We start from the raw sequence: 19,067 nt of genomic DNA on the forward strand, positions 1-19,067 counted from the left end.
GGTGATACATGAATGGACTAATGCATATCGTGGTTCAATTAGAAGTGGTGTTAAAACAGTCCTCCTAATCACCCTATTTACATTTTTGATAGGGATGGGCGTGTACGGATACCAGGTATCTGTATCAGGCTGATACCGGCCTTATTTCAGGGTATCGGCGCTCGTGAAGGCTGCCGATATTCAGGCTAAAAAATTTGATTCCTCCTCACCAGTAGTTGGCACTACATTGTGGGGGATTGACACTGGTAAATTATCATATGCGTCAGGAAGAAAGAGAGGTCTTTGTTCACAATTATCTGGTATTGTGCTGAGTTTTTTAGTGCCATCCGTTTTCAGATATTGGGAGAGCCGGGAGGTAGCCATTTTTGACAATTTTGACAGATTTTTGAAGGCCCACAGAAAATTGTGTTCTGTAGCTACAGAAACATGGAACCTACAAAAAGAAACATTTAATCCCTGTTGCATGATAAAAATGACCGTCGTCAACGTTAAGGTTATGGACGTTAGCTTTGAAGTTAGCAAGTTCTTACCTCTTCCGTGACTTTCTGGGGGCTCAGGGAAGGACGCCCTACTGCTCCCAGATAAGGATGGATCAAGTTCATTGTAATCAAGAGTCTGAATGTCTGCCGACAGTCGATGTTTCGGGGGAAGTGGACCCTGATATGGTCCATCATCCATCTCATCGCGGGCCTTCGAACGCTCAACGCCAACCTCACTAAAATCAAGGCATTGTAATTGCACAAATTAATAATAATGCTTCAAAGAATAAATCAATTGCAACAATATTAAAATATTTACTTAGCACTGACATTTCAACAATGCTCGATCTTTTGTCTTGACACTATGTATACTATATATTAATATATATGTACATGCATATTGTAAAATATTGGTTGGTGGGAGGCTAAGCTTTGGGGAGCTGTGTGTATGCGCGTGCACGTTATGATTTTGATGTAAGTTTATTTTTTATATTGCTGATTTTCTTTGTGTTGAAAGAACCTTCTCGGAAATTAGATGATGCAGCCCAAGCGGCTATCTTTGAAATAAATAAATAAATACCGGTACATAAACAAATAAGGTACAATATATATGCACTGACAATTCTTCACCAAACGTCGCGTGCATTATGGCATCCAAACAGTTCAATTTTGCTCGCATCCGAGCAGACTATATTCTCCCAGTATTTTAACTGGCTTGTCCAAATGTTGCTCAGCAAACTTTAAACAAGCTTTGACATGTTTTTTTTCCAGCAATGGGTTCTTTTGTGGTGAGCATGCATACAGGCCATGGCGGCGGAGTGCATTACTCACTGTTTTCCTTGTGACAACAATACCTGTTAATTGCAGGTCTTTTTAAAGCTCTCCACAGGTAGTCCTTGGCTCTTGGACAACTCTTCTGATTATTCTTTGCACTCTGATTGGCTTTCCACTTGCATATTATGGCCCCAACCATGCTCACTGGAACATTCAGAAGCTTAGATATGCACCTGTAAGCAATGTCATCGTTATCTTTTGCAACAATTAGTTTGTGATGCTCTTACCCATCATGAGATGTGTCTTGACTCACACCTTGGCAATGAGACCTTTTTGTGGGCAATCAATTAGGACCAGCTAACCAGCTGTTATTCATTTGCACTGACAAGGGGCTGGAATGCTATTTGATTATTGATAGATTTTAGGTGTTGTCGTGGCTTTCCATACCTTTTTGCACCGCCCTTCATGTGTTCAATACTTTTTCCCTGTGTCATTTCACATTTTTACACAACTTAATTTCTCATCTTATTTGTTCTACTTTCTTTGTATGTATGGATTACTTGGGTTGTTCCCAACATCTGGTGAAATTTTCTGGTCAATAGCACCTTTGGAAGTATATTTAGTGAGGTAAAATGGTGATGTGTTAAATACTTATTTCAGCTGCTGTACATCTAGTTGTTTAACAACTCGGGACAGAGCACCTTTTGTTTGAACCCACCCACTTTTCAAGTGCGCAAAAGTATTGGAACGTGTGACTGATTGGTGATTCTAATTGGTCAGGTTTTGCCTTTTAGACTGATTGCTTGAACATCAGAAGGTTGCTTGTTTTTGGGTTTCGCCTTTGAAAACTGCATATGCTGTTATACACTCATGAAGACCAGAGAGCTGTCTATGGGAGAAAAGCAAACCATTTTGAATCGATCAGAGCTATTGCACAAACTTTGGGCATAGCCAAAACAACAATTTGGAATGTCCTGAAAAGGAAAGAAACTACTGGTGTACTGAGCAACAGCCATCGAACAGGTTAGCCAAGGGTATCAACAGCTGTTGATCACAGAAACATTGTGGGAGCTGTCAAGAAACACCCAAAGACAACAGTCAGTGACATAACTGCCAACCTCCACAGGGCAGGGGTGAAGGTATCACAATCCACTGAACAAAGAAGACGTAGAGAGAAGAAATACTGTATACAGGCCATACCGCAAAATGGAAACCACTAATCGGCAAAAGGAATCTGAAGGCCAGATTGGATTATGCAAAGCAGTACAGAGATGAGCCACAAAAGTTTGGAACAAGGCTTTATGGACTGAAGATGCCAAGATTAACCTACCAAAGTGATGGAAATGCCTAATTATGGAGAAAGAAGGGATCTGCTTATGATCCAAAACGCACAAGCTCATCTGTGAAGCACGGTGGAGGTAATGTCATGGCTTGGGTTTGCATGGCTGCTTCTGGAATGGGCTCACTTGTCTTTATTGATGATGTAACTCATGATGGTAGCAGCAGAATGGATTCTGAAGTCTACAGAACCATTTTGCCAATTTACAGAAAAATGCATCCAAGCTAATCTGGAGAAGCTTCATCATGCAACAAGACAATGACCCAAAACAAACCGCCAACGCAACAGAGGACTTCATCAGTGGAAAGCAGTGGAAGGTCTGAGAGTGGCCAAGTCAATCACCGGACCTTAACCCAATAGCCCATGTTTTTTACCTCCTGAAGAGGAGACTGAAGGGAGAAATCCCCAGAAAAAAACAAGAACTGAAAGAGGCTGCAGTAAAGGCCTGGAAAATCATTTCAAATGAAGAATGCAATAGTCTGGTGAAGTCAATGGGTTGCAAGCTTGATGCAGTTATTGCAAGTAAGGGTTATGCCACCAAATATTAAATGTTGTTCACTTTAAGTTAATTTGTCTGTTCCAATACTTTCGCTCACTTGAAAAGTGGGTGGCTTCAAACAAAAGGTGCTCTGTCCTGAGTTGTTAGTTACATCTAGACGTAAATACCATGAAATAAGCTGGAATTCTGAACTTGTCTCATTCATCTTTTGATCTGTAACCCAAAAAATTAAAGCAATTGACCCTGCCATTCCAATACTTTTGGAGGGGACTGTATATTCTTCAAACTCTGAAAAACAAGTTAAAATAACAATATTCGATCGTGACTTCTACTCTTTGTTACTGCAAGTGTGTATCTCATTGCGTGTATCACACTGCTCCTCAGAGGCAAAGACGTCCACAGTAGGAACAGCGATTGTCAATGACTGAATTTAACTTTATTTTGTTCTTCATAATTATTGAGATTTGTTTCCCCACCCATGTTTTTCCAATTTATTTTTTTCTTTAATCTATTCAAATGTAGAATGTTTAAGTTAAGCAGTGGTTATGTTGCAATTTAACTTATTTTTGTTACTAGTTTTATTGGTTATGTCTCAGGATTTCCTAATGTAATTTTCATTTATTTTATTCAATACTAAGTACCCTTACTTCATGTAGCCGTTGGTTAATAATAAATGAGTCAGTTTTTCCTCATACTGTTACTGATTGTTGTTCGCTGTTTGAGTAACATCACTTCAAGCCTTTTCTAACATTACATACTACAAAATAAGTATGTATGATTAGTGCTGATATCGGATCAGACTATCGGTATCGGCCAAAATTCAAGGCTATGCTTAAAAAAAAAAGTTGGATCGAGACATCCTTCGTCACTTATCCCTTTCATGACGGCGAGTAAGCTACATTCCTGGCAAAAATCGCGATCACGCAAGTAGGACGAGGAGTAATTAACAAACGGCTAAGATATTCTAAACTGGTGCTAAGCTATTGTTAAATGTAGTCACAAAGCAAACACCTGTAATAAGTGATTGATGCTACAGTACAACTTCCACTCAGGTCTAGCTGGAACCGTGTTCGTTACAGGTGAGAGTTCACGACTTTGAAAAGGGCATTAAGTGTTTACAGACCCTTTCCCAAAAAGTTTTTCCATGATTCCACTCAAAAAGTGAAACTTTCATAGATTACAGATTCAGGGCCCAAAATTTAAATAATTACAGTGGGGCAAAAAAGTATTTAGTCAGCAACCAATTGTGCAAGTTCTCCAACTTAAAAAGATGAGAGAGGCCTGTAATTTTCATCAGAGGTATACCTCACCTATGAGGGGGAAAAAATCCTGAAAATCATGTCTGATTTTTAAAGAATTTGTTAGCAAATAATGGTGGAAAATAAGTATTTGGTCACCTACAAACAAGCAAGATTTCTGGCTCTCACAGACGCTGTAACTTCTTTAAGAGGCTCCTGTCCTCCACTTGTTACCTGTATTAATGGCAAAAATCCCAGAACCACACGGGGGGACCTAGTGAATGACCTGCAAAGAGCTGGGTCCAAAGTAAAAAAGGCTACCATCAGTGATGCACTACACCCCCAGGGACTCAAATCCTGCAGTGCCAGACGTGTCCCCCTGCTTAAGCCAGTACATGTCCAGGCCCGTCTGAAGTTTGTTAGAGGGCATTTGGATGATCCAGAATAGGATTGGGAGAATGTCATGGTCAGATGAAACAAAAATAGAACTTATAGGTAAAACTCAACTTGTCGTGTTTGGAGGAGAAAGAATGCTGAATTCCATCCAAAGAACACCATACCTACTGTGAAGCACGGGGGTGGAAACATCATGCTTTTGGGCTGTTTTTCTGCAAAGGGACCAGGACGACTGATCAGTGTAAAGGAAAGAATGAATGGGGCCATGTATCATGAGACTTGGGGTGAAAACCTCCTTCCATCGGAAAGGGCATTGAAGATGAAACATGGCTGGGTCTTTCAGCATGACAATGATCCCAAACACACTGCCCAGGAAACGAAGGAGTGGCGTTGTAAGAAGCATTTCAAGGGAGGGAGTTCAAAGTCTGTGTTGCCCAGCGACAGCCCCAAAACATCACTGCTCTAGAGGAGATTTGCATGGGGGACTGGGCCAAAATACCAGCAACAGTGTGTGAAAACCTTGTGAAGTCTTACAGAAAATGTTTGACATCTGTCATTGCCAACAAAGGGTATATAACAAAGTATTGAGATTAACTTTTGTTATAGACTAAATACTTTCCACTATAATTTGCTCATAAATTATTTAAAAATCAGACAATGTGATTGTCTGGATTTTTATTTATTAATTTTTTATTTATTTTATTATTTTTATTTTTATTATTTTCTCATAGGTGAGGTATACCTATGATGAGAATTACAGGCCTCTCTCATCTTTTTAAGTGGGAGAACTTGGACAATTGGTGGCTGACTAAATACCTTTTGCCCCACTGTATTTGTTTATTTTTTGAGCACCTGCATTATCACTTAATCACTTACATATGTATTTATACCCATGTATTTTTGACCAGGACACTTATAAAAGAGATGTTTAATCTCTGGGGTTTTCCTGGCCAAATAAAGGTTAAATCAAAATAAATAAAATAAACGTATACATACAATCAGATCTTAAAGCCCCATAATTACTACCATACAAATGAATACATACTATAGTATTTTATAGCGTGAAGAGTGCTGTTTTTATTTTGACTTTTGAGATCTGCACAGTATTCTCAAAATTACATTGTATCTTAGTTTTTTTTTTATAATCAATTTAGCTTTGCTAAAGTACCATACAACCTGATTTTTGTTGTAATGTCATTCTGTAAATGAAACTCTACATTTATCAATTTTTAGTGTCAAGTTAGACATAATAATTCAAAACTGAAATGAAAAAAAATAAGCTGTCAATATTTTTTCCATTCAAAGAGAGAAAATTTTGTGAAAATATGAAGAAATATAAGCGTTCTGAGTTTTTCTGATGGGGTGTCTTTGTTTTGGTCGAGATGGAAATTTTCCTGACAGTGTTCCCTCCAAAATATCCAGAATGTTCCTGAGTGGTGACGTTAAGGGTCGACATCTCCGTGCAGGTTGTGCAAACATTAACTTAAACATTGAACAGTTGGACATGTGCATTCAAAAGAGAGGTCATATTAAATTCCCCCGTAAAGTTTAGTGCATTTTAGGTTTATCTTGAAATGTCACCTGAAAGCCGAATATCCATAACTTTCTGTGAGTGGTGTATGTGCATTTGAGGCAATTACTTTTTCCTAGAAGGCATAGTTCCACATAGAATTGTGAGATTTGTGCACATGCTGTCACCAGGCCAACATTTAGATTTTGCCTTTTTTTAGTGTATGGTTGTTTTCTCAGCTGTGCTAGTGAGTGAGAAAATGTGTATTTATCTAAATGAATGAGGTCTGAGAAGCATAAATAGTCACAATTTTCAATTACTGACGAGGAATAAGTGTAATGACTGGGTGCCTTTCATTTTGTTGTAGATGATCAGCCGAATTGAGTATGTACACACAAAGAACTTCATCCACAGAGATATCAAACCAGACAACTTTCTCATGGGCATCGGCCGACATTGTAACAAGGTAAGATCTCTATTTCATTGTAGAGATAAAAGTTGTTAAACTGCAGGTCAACATCGCTCTCCAATTATTATGGTATTTAAACATGTCTTGACTTGAGTGCCCTGATGGTAAGTACAGCTCGTTGGCTAAAGGGTTGTCCCATGACATATATTTAGTTAGGGATGTAATGTAATCATATCTCACGGTTTGGTTACTCACGTTACGATAATTATTGCAGTATTGTGGAGAAGCTCATAGTATTGCAGGAAGAATCAGAGTACAGTTGGGCCAGAGAGACGTACTCAGCAAAACCCAAAGACCTCGCTTTTTCTTGCTGGCCAAGTCCTTCTTGATAGTCTTTAGTAGTTTCTGTGCATTTTTCCACAGGTTTTTGTGAAACGGAAATCTTCAAATCATTTATCACTGTGCAACTCTACCCATAATAATAATAATAATAATAAAAAGAATCATGCTATGCTCATAACAAAACTGTCCATTAAGAAATTGTCTTTTTACCAATTAGACAGTATTGGGTAGTACTACGAACGAATGAGTACCAGTTCAGATTTACTCGCAAATCCACTTGAAAAAAACAAATCCCGACTCAATTTTAACATTTAAATGAAAGCGAATCCACGTACGAATTTTATTCTGACGAGCTGCAATGCTGAGAACTTCGTTTACGCCCACCGCCATTTTGACTTATTAACATCATACATGCAAATCAGTTTGCCATTTTGAACTCAAAATAAGCCATTTATGTGAATCGTATAGATCCGAAGAGTTTTTCCTGGTGGGGGTTGGAGGCGTCGCTGTCCTCACTGCGACGATGCGCCGTGGCACTGACGCAATCAGCCTGTGGCATTGCCTGGGAGTTATGGAAGCCTAGATTGCCTTGATCCTTGCTGTCAGTTGTTCTTTGTTTGTGGGTCTGGTGCCCCTCAGTTACCTCTTGATAATACCCCATAGATTCTCAATGGGGTTTAGATACAGCGAGTTGGCTGACCAGTCAAGAACTGTGATTGCATGGGCATCAAACCAGGTTTTGGTGCTTCTGGCACGACCTTGGACCACTGTGCAACAGTCCAGTCCTTCTTCTCCTTGGCCTAGTTGCGACTCTTCCTACGTTGGCTCAGCAGTGGCTTGACCCAAGGAACCGACAGTTGTAGCCCATCTCTCATATGCGTCTGAATGTGGTGGTTTTTGAAGCTGTGACTCCCGCATCATTCCACTCTTTCTGGATCTCTGCTAGATTCTTGAATCTTCTCTGTTTGATAATCCGCTGAAGCCCACGGTCATCTCTTTTGCTGGTGCATCTTCTCCTGCCACATTTTGTCCTTCTATTGATATGCTTGGACACAGCACTCTGTGAACAGCCAGACTCCTTAGCTATGAACCTTTGTGGCTATGGACGGTATCAATGATGGTCTTCTGGCCAGTTGTCAAGTCTGCAGTCTTCCCCATATTGAACCCAACTGAAACAAATGAACCAAACTGAAGCAATTTGACACTTGGGGCTGGAAGCCCAAATTGTTTATTATTATTATTATTTTTTTTTACAAAGTCATAAAATAAATACTCAATCGTTTAAATTGTGGGCCCTGAATCTATAAAAGTTTAACTTTTTGAATGGACTTATGGAACTAAACGTTTCCACGATATTACATTTTTTTGGAAAGGGTCTGTATTTGTTTGGCTACTCTACCCACCTCTGGAGCAGACATCCTCTATTGCTCGTGTTACGTTTTACGAACATTTCTTGCTCATCAGATTAGCCAGTGTCGTATTTGTTGCACTAGTCTTGTATTTTCGCGTTGAGGTGCTGCGGGTCGTGGCCCTGGTTGTGGTCCCAGCGGAACCGCGAAGCACACGTAACATCGGTGACAAGAGCTGATCCGCTAGTAAATCTTACATTAATTAGGAAGCATACCTACAATTATTTAATTAGTTTAAGGATGTTAATGTTAAATGTATTAAGCAACGGAGAGATGTTAGGGGTTGTCACAGCACAGAATGAACTAACTTCAAATTCAGAAATGGCCAATAAAAACAGAATAATACTGTACTTAATATTTTCTTGGAGAATTCATTTGGATTACCCTTTGAAGTTGGTAATAGTGAAACATTAAGTTAAACAGATAATGATTTTAATCAATTCTTTTCCAGAATGAGTGGTTAAAGAGGAGCATGCTATTCATGTGGCACATCTTTAAACTGGCATCAGGTGCTGGTCGAGATGGGCCTGGCTCAAGTTGGAGGCCAAAACAAAAAAGCAAAGAAATTGGGCAAATTTAATTTGAATCTTAAATTTGTACATCAACATGTACGTGAGCGGTGTAGATAAAGGGTTTTCTGCTTGTGCAGAAATGTGTATTTTGCTTTATTGTACTCTTCAGTCTTGCGGATTGCTTCATTTATGTTAAAATAAAATAAAAATCTCTGGAGGGGCCCTAGAGATCCCCCCAGACCTCCCTACAATGTTTCTATTTAATTTTGTTTGCCTTTGGTGTTTGTCTGTAACATGCTTTCTTTCAGCATGTTACATTTGTTTACATTTTTATATTCACAATAGATGCTGGAAGTGCAAAGTCTGGGACCTACACTAACTTGTGGACTAGTAGAGCTGGTGAAACGAATATTTTCAGTTGGTTGCACCAGCACATGATTTGGTCGCACCCTTTTGATGAGGTACAGCATGACCATGGCATGCCATACTTTCATATGAAGTAAAGACCGACAGTGACTCGAGATATAGTTCCAAAATATTTTTACTGTGAACAAGTTTCTCTGAAAGAACGGGTGGCAGACAAAACGGGTCAATTAGTTTAAAAAAAAAAAAAGGCCTTATTTACATTTTATTTGTTCGACTAGAGGGGCCAGCAGCCAGCTCTTATAGTGAGGGCTCCTAATCCCGCTTCCCCTGGGAAAACCACTTAAATTTTAGCACTACCACAACCATATGAATGACGTACATTTAAAAACGATTGTGCACCACCACCATATAAAAGTAGCGTTTGTGATTATTCACAGTATTTTGCATACATGTAGCAAAACAAACCAATTTACCCATTTAAAATCTTAGTCCCAAACAGGACACCACAGAAGAATGTTTGAGTTTGGTGATACGTCCACTACATGTCATGTCTACACTCATAGAAAAGTGTCATTCGACAGCTTGGTAAAGTGCCACCGCCACCAATGAAAATTCAATCAATGCTTTTACTGTCTTTATGGGAATTTTTTATTATATAGTAAAATTCAGATTTAGGGGACAAAATAGCCCCCCGTCCCTGGTTGTCATGGTAATGTGAAGTCTTGTTCGCATTTGCACACTGTGTATTAAAGGTTGGGGTAAAAAGTGGCTCATTTGCATGTGACTGGACAGCCCCCTCAAAACAGGCTGATTTCAACAAGACTGAGTTTGTGTTCTAATTCTTGAAGCATGTCTGACATTTTAAAGGTCCCATATTTTACCAACCCACATTTTCTAGTATTTGGAATATTATATTAGCTCTATGGTGCCTCAGTAGACGTGAAATATGAATTAAAATCGTCCATGCATTCCTGAGTTCTTATTTACCTCACGAGCGAAGATCTCTGCTCCCGAGGCAACGCTGTCAACATAACGTGTGCTCTCCCAAGTAGTGAGGGTTGGGTGATCTACATGGAGGCAACCAATCGGAGGAAATAAAAAGCGGATAAAAAAGTGGGTCAAACAGAGGTACAGGTATGAGCCAAAAAATTTGAATATTGAGGGAAATTCCATTTATTTAAATTTGTTTCAAAAAGTGAAACTTGTATGTTATTAGTTCACCACACGCAAAGTCAAATATTTCAAGCCTTTGTTTCAATTTGGATGATTATGGCAGAAAGACAAAAAACAAAAACAAATCGGCCTTTCACAAAATTAGAATATTTCATGTATTAACCAGGTATTAGTAGTTTGTGGGCAGGTGCCAAATCCTGCTGTAAAATAAAATCGTCTACAAAAAGCTTGTCAGCAGCGGGAAGCATGAAATGCTCTAAAATTTCTTGGTAAACAGCTACGTTGACTGTGGACTTGATGAAAGACAACGCACCCACACCAGCAAATGACATGGCTCCTCCCCAAACCATTACTGACTGTGGAAACTTCACACTTGACTTTTGTGCTTCCCCAGTTTTCCTCCAGACTCTGGGACCTTGACTTCCAAATGAAATGCAAAATTTACTTTAATCTGAAAAGAGGACTTGGGACCACAGGGCAACAGACCAGTACTTTTTCTGCTTTCTCTCTCTCCGTGTGCCTCAGGACAGACGCTTCTGACGTTTTTGGTTCAGGAGTGGCTTGGCACATGGACTTCTACAGCTGTAGCTCATGTCATGCAAACGTCTGGATGTTGTGGTTCTTGATGAACTGACACCAGCCTCAGTCCACTGCTTATGAAGCTTCCCAAGATTTCTGAATCGCCGTTTCTTGACAATCCTCTCAAGGTTTTCCCCTTCCTCTTAACACTCTGTTAATGTACAGTGGGTACGGAAAGTATTCAGACCCCCTTAAATTTGTCACTCTTTGTTATATTGCAGCCATTTACTAAAATCATTTAAGTTCATTTTTTCCCCTCATTAATGTACACACAGCACCCCATATTGACGGGAAATAAACAGAATTGTTGAATTTTTTTTTTTTATTAAAAAAGAAAAACTGAAATATCACACAGCCATAAGTATTCAGACCCTTTGGTGTGACACTCATATATTTAACTCAGGTGCTGTCCATTCCTTCTGATCATCATTGAGATAGTTCTACACCTTCATTGGAGTCCAGCTGTGTTTGATCATACTAATTGGACTTGATTAGGAAAGCCACACGCCTGTCTATATAAGACCTTACAACTCACAGTTCATGTCAGAGCAAACGCGAATCATGAGGTCAAAGGAACTGCCTGAAGACCTCGAGACAGAATTGTGGCAAGGCACAGATCTGGCCAAAGTTACGAAAAGATTTCGCTGCACTTAAGGTTCCTGAGCACAGTGGCCTCCATAATCCTTAAATGGAAGACGTTTGGGACGACCAGAACCCTTCCTAGAGCTGGCCATCCGGCCAAACTGAGCAATTGGGGGGAAGAGCCTTGGTGAGAGAGGTAAAGAAGAACCTAAAGATCACTTTGGCTGCGCTCCAGTCGGGAGATGGGAGAAAGTTCTAGAAAGTCAACCATCACTGTACCCTTCCACCAGTTGGGGCTTTATGGCAGAGTGGCCCAACGGAAGCCTCTCCTCAGTGCAAGACACATAAAAGCCCGCATGGAGTTTGCTTTTAAAAAAAAAACACCAGAAGGACTCCAAGATGGTGAGAAATAAGATTCTATAACTTTTTGGCCTTAATTATAAGCGGTGTGTGTGGAGAAAACCAGGCACTGCTCATCACCTGTCCAATACGGTCCCAACGGTGAAGTATGATGGTGGCAGCATCATGCTGTGGGGGTGTTTTTCGGCTGCAGGGACAGGACAACTGTTTGCAATCGAAGGCAAGATTAACGCGGCCAAGTACAGGGATATCCTGGACGAAAACCTTCTCCATAGTGCTCAGGACCTCAGACTGGGGTGAAGGTTCACTTTCCAACTAAACAATGACCCTAAGTGCACAGCTAAAATAATGGACTGGCTTCAGAACAACTCCGTGACTGTTCTAGAATGGCCCAGCCAGAGCGCTGACTTAAACCCAATTGAGTATCTATGGAGAGACCTGAAAATGGCTGTCCACCAACGTTCACCATCCAACCTGACAGAAATGGAGAGGATCTGCAATGAAGAATGGCAGAGGATCCCCCAATCCAGGTGTGAAAAACCTTTTTGCATCATTCCCAAAAAGACTCATGGCTGTCTTGGCTGAAAAGGGTGCTTCTACTATATACTGAGCAAAGGGTCTGAATACTTATGGCTGTGTGATTTGTTTTTCTTTTTTAATAAATCTGCAAAAATTCCAACAATTGCGTTTTTTTTCTGTCAATATGGGGTGCTGTGTCTACATCAGTGAGGGGGGAAAAAACCAAAAATGATTTTAGCAAATGGCTGCGATATAACATTTGGGATTAGCCTTTGAAGTTGGTAATAGTGAAAAATGAAGTGAAACGGACAATGATTTTAGTCAATTCTTTTCCAGAATGAGAGTGCTTAAAGAGGTGGATGCTGTTCATGTGGCACAACAAAGCAGGCATCAGGTCCAGGCGGAGATGGGCCTGGCTCAAGTTGGAGGCTAGAACAAAAAAGTAAAAGAAATTAGGCAAATTTAATTTTAATCTAAAATGTATACATCAACATGTACTTTAGCGGTGTAAATAAGTTTTTCTTCGTGAAGAAAATTTGTTTTTTTGCCTTATTGTACGCTTTAAAGTCTTCCAGATTGCTTAATTTGTTAAGATAAAAAAAAATGTCTGGGAGTGTTTGCATGTCTAATAATAGATATTAATTCCCCAAACTTGAATATTATTTCATACCTTGAATTCGGTACATACAATGCAAGTTTGTTGCTAATGGCAAGCAAATATACAATATATCGTAAACCTGTACAACGCTGGTTCCCAGGTTTTGCCTGATCTTCTTGCAATTATGGACAAAAGGGACCTAAATCCATGCACACGTATATATCCAACACCAGCCTGTGGCATCCAGACTAATGTTCTGTAAGATTTCATTGTAAAAGATTTGTACATGCATCACAGTAAAGTCCTCATAAATTAAATTCAAATGCAACGTACATTTTATTTATTTATTTTAATTTTATTTTTATTAAGACTCCCATATTTACAGATGGATTATAGTCAGGACTGCTTTGGTGATTGCTTTTTGTGCCTAGTGTGAACAATATAAAGGCTGAATTAGAATAATATATCTAATATTATAATGCAAAACAAAATCATAAAGTTAAGCGCCTCACCATTATATAAATTGTCGAAAGCACACTATCGTTGTGAGTAGGGTCCACTTGTCTCTTCTAATTGCTGTGATCCAAAGCTTTCGACAAGTTTCAGCAAAAGCTCTTTGGATTATTCTTATCAAATCTACATGTACAGCTGATGACGCAACACAACACTACCATTGTTAAAGAATGAAATCAAGTGCAACCCATTCATAAATACTTTTGTAATTTTTCATACGTTTTTATCGCAATATATACAGTTACCGGTGAAGGATTCATTTAGGTCACATCGCCAGCCCCTATGCTCGACCCACGTACACATTTCCCTGAATTTTTAACTCCCCACCTAAGTGCAAGAACTGGATTGAGCATGGGCCGATTGGTCATGCGTGCACCCCAATCTGCACGCGTGACCACTCGGCCCATGCTTAATCCAACTCTTTCACAAGTAGTGCTTTATTTTTTTAATTTTATTTTTTTTGTGTGTGTGAGAAGTGTGAATTTATGCATTTGATATTCTTGTATTGTGACCTTTATACAATTAGTCAAGGAATAAGAAGCAGTTTACCATTTGAAATAGTTGTTTTTAAATAAGTTCACTTGAAATTAGTTAATTACAAAATGCAGATTTTGCTGACAAGCAAAGTAAACAGAATTTTGCAAGTGGAAACAAAAGTTGCTCTCTTAATTCACACAAAACATAACGAAAATGTAACTATCCTAGGTACGGACTGTACCACGGGTTACCTATACCGTCCCAACCCTAGTATGGCCAGTCTACCATACAGGCCGCATTGATGGATTGCTGGAATGCTGGAGCTCTGACATGGTGAGCTTCGGCTTCTTAGTCACCTCACTGACTCAGGCCTTTCTCCCACAATTGCACAGTTTAGACAGGCTGCCAGCTCTAGCAGGAATCATGGTTGTTTCAAAATTCCATTGATGGATGAAGGTGAACGCTGCTCATTGGCGGAACAATTTCTGTACCCTTCCCCAGATCAGCCTCCACAAAATCTTGTCTTAGATCTCTGCAGAGCTGTCATGTCCTTTTTTTATTTATTTTTTATTATTTTTTGCATTATTGCACATTCGCTGTAGGCAAGTATTTGTTAAAGTTGATAAGAGTAGCTGATTTTCTCTTAAAAATAAATGGCCTAGTAAAAATCTGTTAGCTTAGTATTGTGTCTCCTTAAAATTGGTCAAATTGGCGACATTTTCAGACATCAATGGCAAGGAATGAGTTAATGTACTTTTATAGGTTCATTTTCTCAAGTGACGAAGCAGAGTTGACGTACTAATTCGTTTCCGTTTTTTGGTTCCTGTATGACTGTCTAGCATTGTATATACAGGAACAGTATTTTACTCCATAAACACATAGGTTGCCAGCTATTTTGCTCTTCAAAATTGGCTAATCTTCACTATAGCGCGGTTCCGGCCAGACGAATGTGACAAGTATATTGGCCCAGCTAGTCATATGTTTTGCGACGTCATCTGATAGCTTAGCGATTGGCATTGTGTTCCCGTCTTTCTCTTATCCTCTGCCTGTCTTCAGTTTTTGCGATACTTGCCTCAAAATAACATGCGACAAGCATTCCCCCCCACGAACAGCGGAAAGTAGCGGGTTTTGGCAAAAATAGGGACCCTCTGTTTAATCATCATTATTTTGCCAAGTATGTCCAAAAATCACACAAGGAATTTGTCTCCGGTAGTTGGAGCCGCTCTAGTACGACGACAGAGTGAATCGACAACACATTTGAGACATAAAGACATTGAGAAAAACAGTCACTGAGCAATAAAGCATTGCTAGTTATCTGGTAATGCCGGTACAATATATATATATTTTTGGGGACAATTGTGCAAAAAGATGCAGTGTCCTCTACCACTTAGAATGACTAATATAGCAATAGTCCGGTGCAATGGCCATTGTGGAAAGGGTGCCGAGACTATAAGGAATGTATGCAGTTTAAAATGACGAGTAGTGCGATAATCTGGGACAATGTTTATTGTGCAAATGTTGCAGATACTCCTAAGTCAGTGTGCAAGTGGTGAAATGCTACTCTGGCATGAGTGGCCAGTATTGGTCAACAACAGATATAGAAATAGTGCAGCGTGGCGACGATGATGATGGAAAAACCATGGAGTTCCCATAATTCAAAGCGACATGCAAATTTGACTTATTACAGGAAAAAAAGATGTTCATATTTGTCATTGTTTGTTACCAGTAGTTTATTCAATGCCAATGCAGTGTGCGGTAATTGATTCTGTGAAAAAAATTTGTTAAACAGGTTGCCCTTATTTAAGGATCAAGGCAACTGACGCTGCATATGCTGGCTGTGTATTTGTCCTTGAAAAACAGCGTAAAATGGGTCGTTCAAAACACCGTTCAGAAGAGTGTTCTTTGATTAGGAAATTAATAAAAGCGGGGAAAACCTATAAAGAAGTGCAGAAAATGGTAGGCTGTTCAGCTAAAATGATATCAAATGTTTTAAAATGGCAAAAAACAAAGGCGCGGAAGAAAAAGAAACGGTGGTTGGTCCTATTTATCGCATACGAGAGATCATAGATCAGTTTGAGTACATCAGAATACTGGAAGAAGTCATGTTCTTGTATGCTGAAGAGGAAACGCCTTTGAAATGGGTGGTTCAACAAGACAATAACTCCAAACACACCAGCCAGCGAGCAATATCATGTTCCAGACAAACAGCATTCAAGTAATGGAGTGGCCAGCACAATCCCCAGACCTTAATCTCATAGAAAACATGTGGGCTGACATAAAAAATGCTGTTCATGAATCAAAACCAAGAAATACAGAGGAATTGTGGAACGTAGTGCAATTGTCTTGGACTGCAATACCTGTTGACCGGTGCCAGAAGTTGGTCAACTCTATCTACCACAGATGCGAAGTAGTTATCAGAAACCGCGGTTATGCAACTAAATATTAGTTTGATTCTCATGAAAGTTGAATCTTGAAGCATTTCTTAGTTTATACAGTACATTTTGAGTTTGTAAAGACAGATGTCGACACTGCTTATTTATTTTTTTTTAAACACGCCCCTTTCAGTTAATGATTCAGTTTCACAGAATCAGCAGCATGCGTGTCATGCCTGTTGGGTCTGTTGGTTTTCTGTACCTTTACTAAACCGTCTAGAAACTTACTTGCAGTGTAGAAGTTGAAATTCTAACAAAAAGTGCTTTATCTTGCTAGTGATGTGGGACTGCCATTATTTTGAACACAACTGTATATGCTTATTTCACATTTATTAATGATTTATGGCACTGTGTCATTATCAAACTGTGGGTGTGAGTGAGGTGTGTGTATTAAAGAGATCAAGTCAATTCCACTGGCTATTCAGCAATGTTCTGTATGACATTGCTTGTTAATAGTAAATTATTCTTTACGCTGAAGTGTACACACTTGCAGGGGCCGGCCGTCACTGTGTTCAGCATGACATGTTATGTATGTGACGTTATTTCGGTAGTTTTGTTGAAAAAAGTATTTTGGTTCAAAACCAACAATGGCGTTTTGGGCTATTTTTGGCTGAAATATTTCCGCGCTCGAAATTTTGGTACATCACAAGAAATAACACACTGGATTTAAGCATGGAAGGCTTTATAAGGAGGTGTGTACAGGGCTCTACACTAACCTTTGCATGAGTAGTACTGGTGCAACCAACCTTTTCAGTTTGTCGCACCAGCACATGATATGGTTGCATTTTTGAGGAGGTACAGCATGACCATAGCATACCAGAGTTTTGAATGACACTGACTAGAGCTATATTTGCTAAATATGTTACTATGAACAGCTATATTTGCTAAATATGTTACTATGAACAAGAAGTTTGTCCGTAACAACTGGTGACATACAAAACGGGTCAATTAAAAAAAAAAAACGAATGCTTTTAAGTGATCATTTGTTTGACTCAGAGGGGCCAGTTTTTATGAGGGCTCCTAACCCTCTTAATTCTGCGCATTACCACAACCATATGATCAACATACATTAAAAAGTGATTTCATAAGTGTACCACCACCATATAAAAGTATCGTTTGCTTATTCACGCTATTTTGCAAATTATTTACTCTCAAAACAAACCATTTTACCCATTAAAACTCATAGTCCCAAATAGAACATGGATACATCATTACTACTGCAATTATTGCATTTTATTTTAATGAAATAAAATGGGCTCAATTTTATTTTTTTCCCCATACAATCTTTGTCTGGGCTTTTTAACTCTGCACATATAGTATCTGAATATGTCTCTGATATAAACAGGGTTTAGACAGACAGACAGACAGGTTAGCTTTGCTAGCTTCATAACAACATGAGTAAAACCTTTGCACATGGGTCTGTGTTTGTAATGAGTGAAATGAAAACAAGAGACAAATTAAGCAGGCAATATTTGCAGTTAGCGGCATAGCCTCCCCACAAACTCGCACACCCACCCTCGTAAATTTGAAACGATCATTTGAGACGTCACTCGGGGAAACAACTTTTGTTTTTTTCCCATGACAAATGTAGCAGCTTTGATCATCCATCCATCCATCCATTTTCCTTCCTGTTTATCCTCACTCGGGTCGCGGGTGTGCTGGAGCCTATCCTAGCTATCTTTGGGCGAGAAGCGGGGTACACCCTGAACTGGTCACCAACCAATCGCAGGACACACATAAACACACAACCATTCACACTCACATTCACACCTACGGGCAATTTAGTCCTCAATCAACCTACCATACATGCTTTTGGGATCTGAGAAGAAACCAGAGTACCCAGAGAAAATCCATGCAGGCACGGGGAGTACATGCAAACTCCACGCAGGCGAGGCTGGATTTTAACCCGGGTCTCCAAAACTGTGAAGCAGATGTGCTAACCAGTCGGTCACCATGCCACCCAGCTTTGGTAATCTTTTGTGTAAAAAGAAAAGCGGTAGGTGACTTGCATCAGGAGGAGTTAACGGCTTACCGGACTTCACAAGGTAGGTGCGGGCTAGCTAGCTTGCATACCAGTAGTCCAGATGAGTTGACTGCTCACACAAATAAATAACAGCCCAGCGTCAATATAGGTACGTGGTGGCTACTGGCCAGGCACAACAGCGTACTGGCCTCCCCGATGCGCATATGTGGGGCGCGTGTACGCAACGATGCGTTGGATAATGGTGTGTCTTAACTGGAAGAAGCAGTCAATTATGTTACAGCAGGTAGCCAATCAAATTGCAGCGGGTCACTTTTAACTCAAATGAAATTCATAACGACGATAGACACGGTGTCATAGCACTCTCTCGCACAGGAAGCGATTGCAGTGGAAAAAAGGCAACTTTCAACCATTAAAACATGCTCTCGCTCAAATGCAACACGATGGAAATTTTTAATCGCACAAGCTGGAAAAAAAAGGATCACGTGACCAATTTGATCGCCGTCTCGAGCCCTCGTGTTTGTGTTGTATTTCCAAGAAAAACAAAATTATTTTTCTTTGGTTGATATTTCAGTTTGTA

General features: G+C 39.6%; 1 protein-coding gene across 6 annotated transcripts in view; it reads left to right on the forward strand.

Annotated features, from left to right (window-relative positions):
- Positions 1–19,067, forward strand: part of csnk1a1 (casein kinase 1, alpha 1) — a 64,295-nt gene that overhangs the window by 18,862 nt on the left and 26,366 nt on the right. For all 6 annotated transcript variants that reach the window (XR_009790594.1, XM_061788415.1, XM_061788411.1 and 3 more), the window contains exon 4: positions 6,603–6,701. Coding sequence is in view for 5 of the 6 variants with exons in the window: in XM_061788415.1 (XP_061644399.1) it covers positions 6,603–6,701 (99 nt within the window). In the remaining variant the exon portion in view is untranslated. The remainder of the gene's footprint in view (positions 1–6,602; positions 6,702–19,067) is intronic.

Source organism: Phyllopteryx taeniolatus, chromosome 10 (genome assembly GCF_024500385.1).
Source record: "Phyllopteryx taeniolatus isolate TA_2022b chromosome 10, UOR_Ptae_1.2, whole genome shotgun sequence".
Classification (NCBI taxonomy): Eukaryota; Metazoa; Chordata; class Actinopteri; order Syngnathiformes; family Syngnathidae; genus Phyllopteryx; species Phyllopteryx taeniolatus.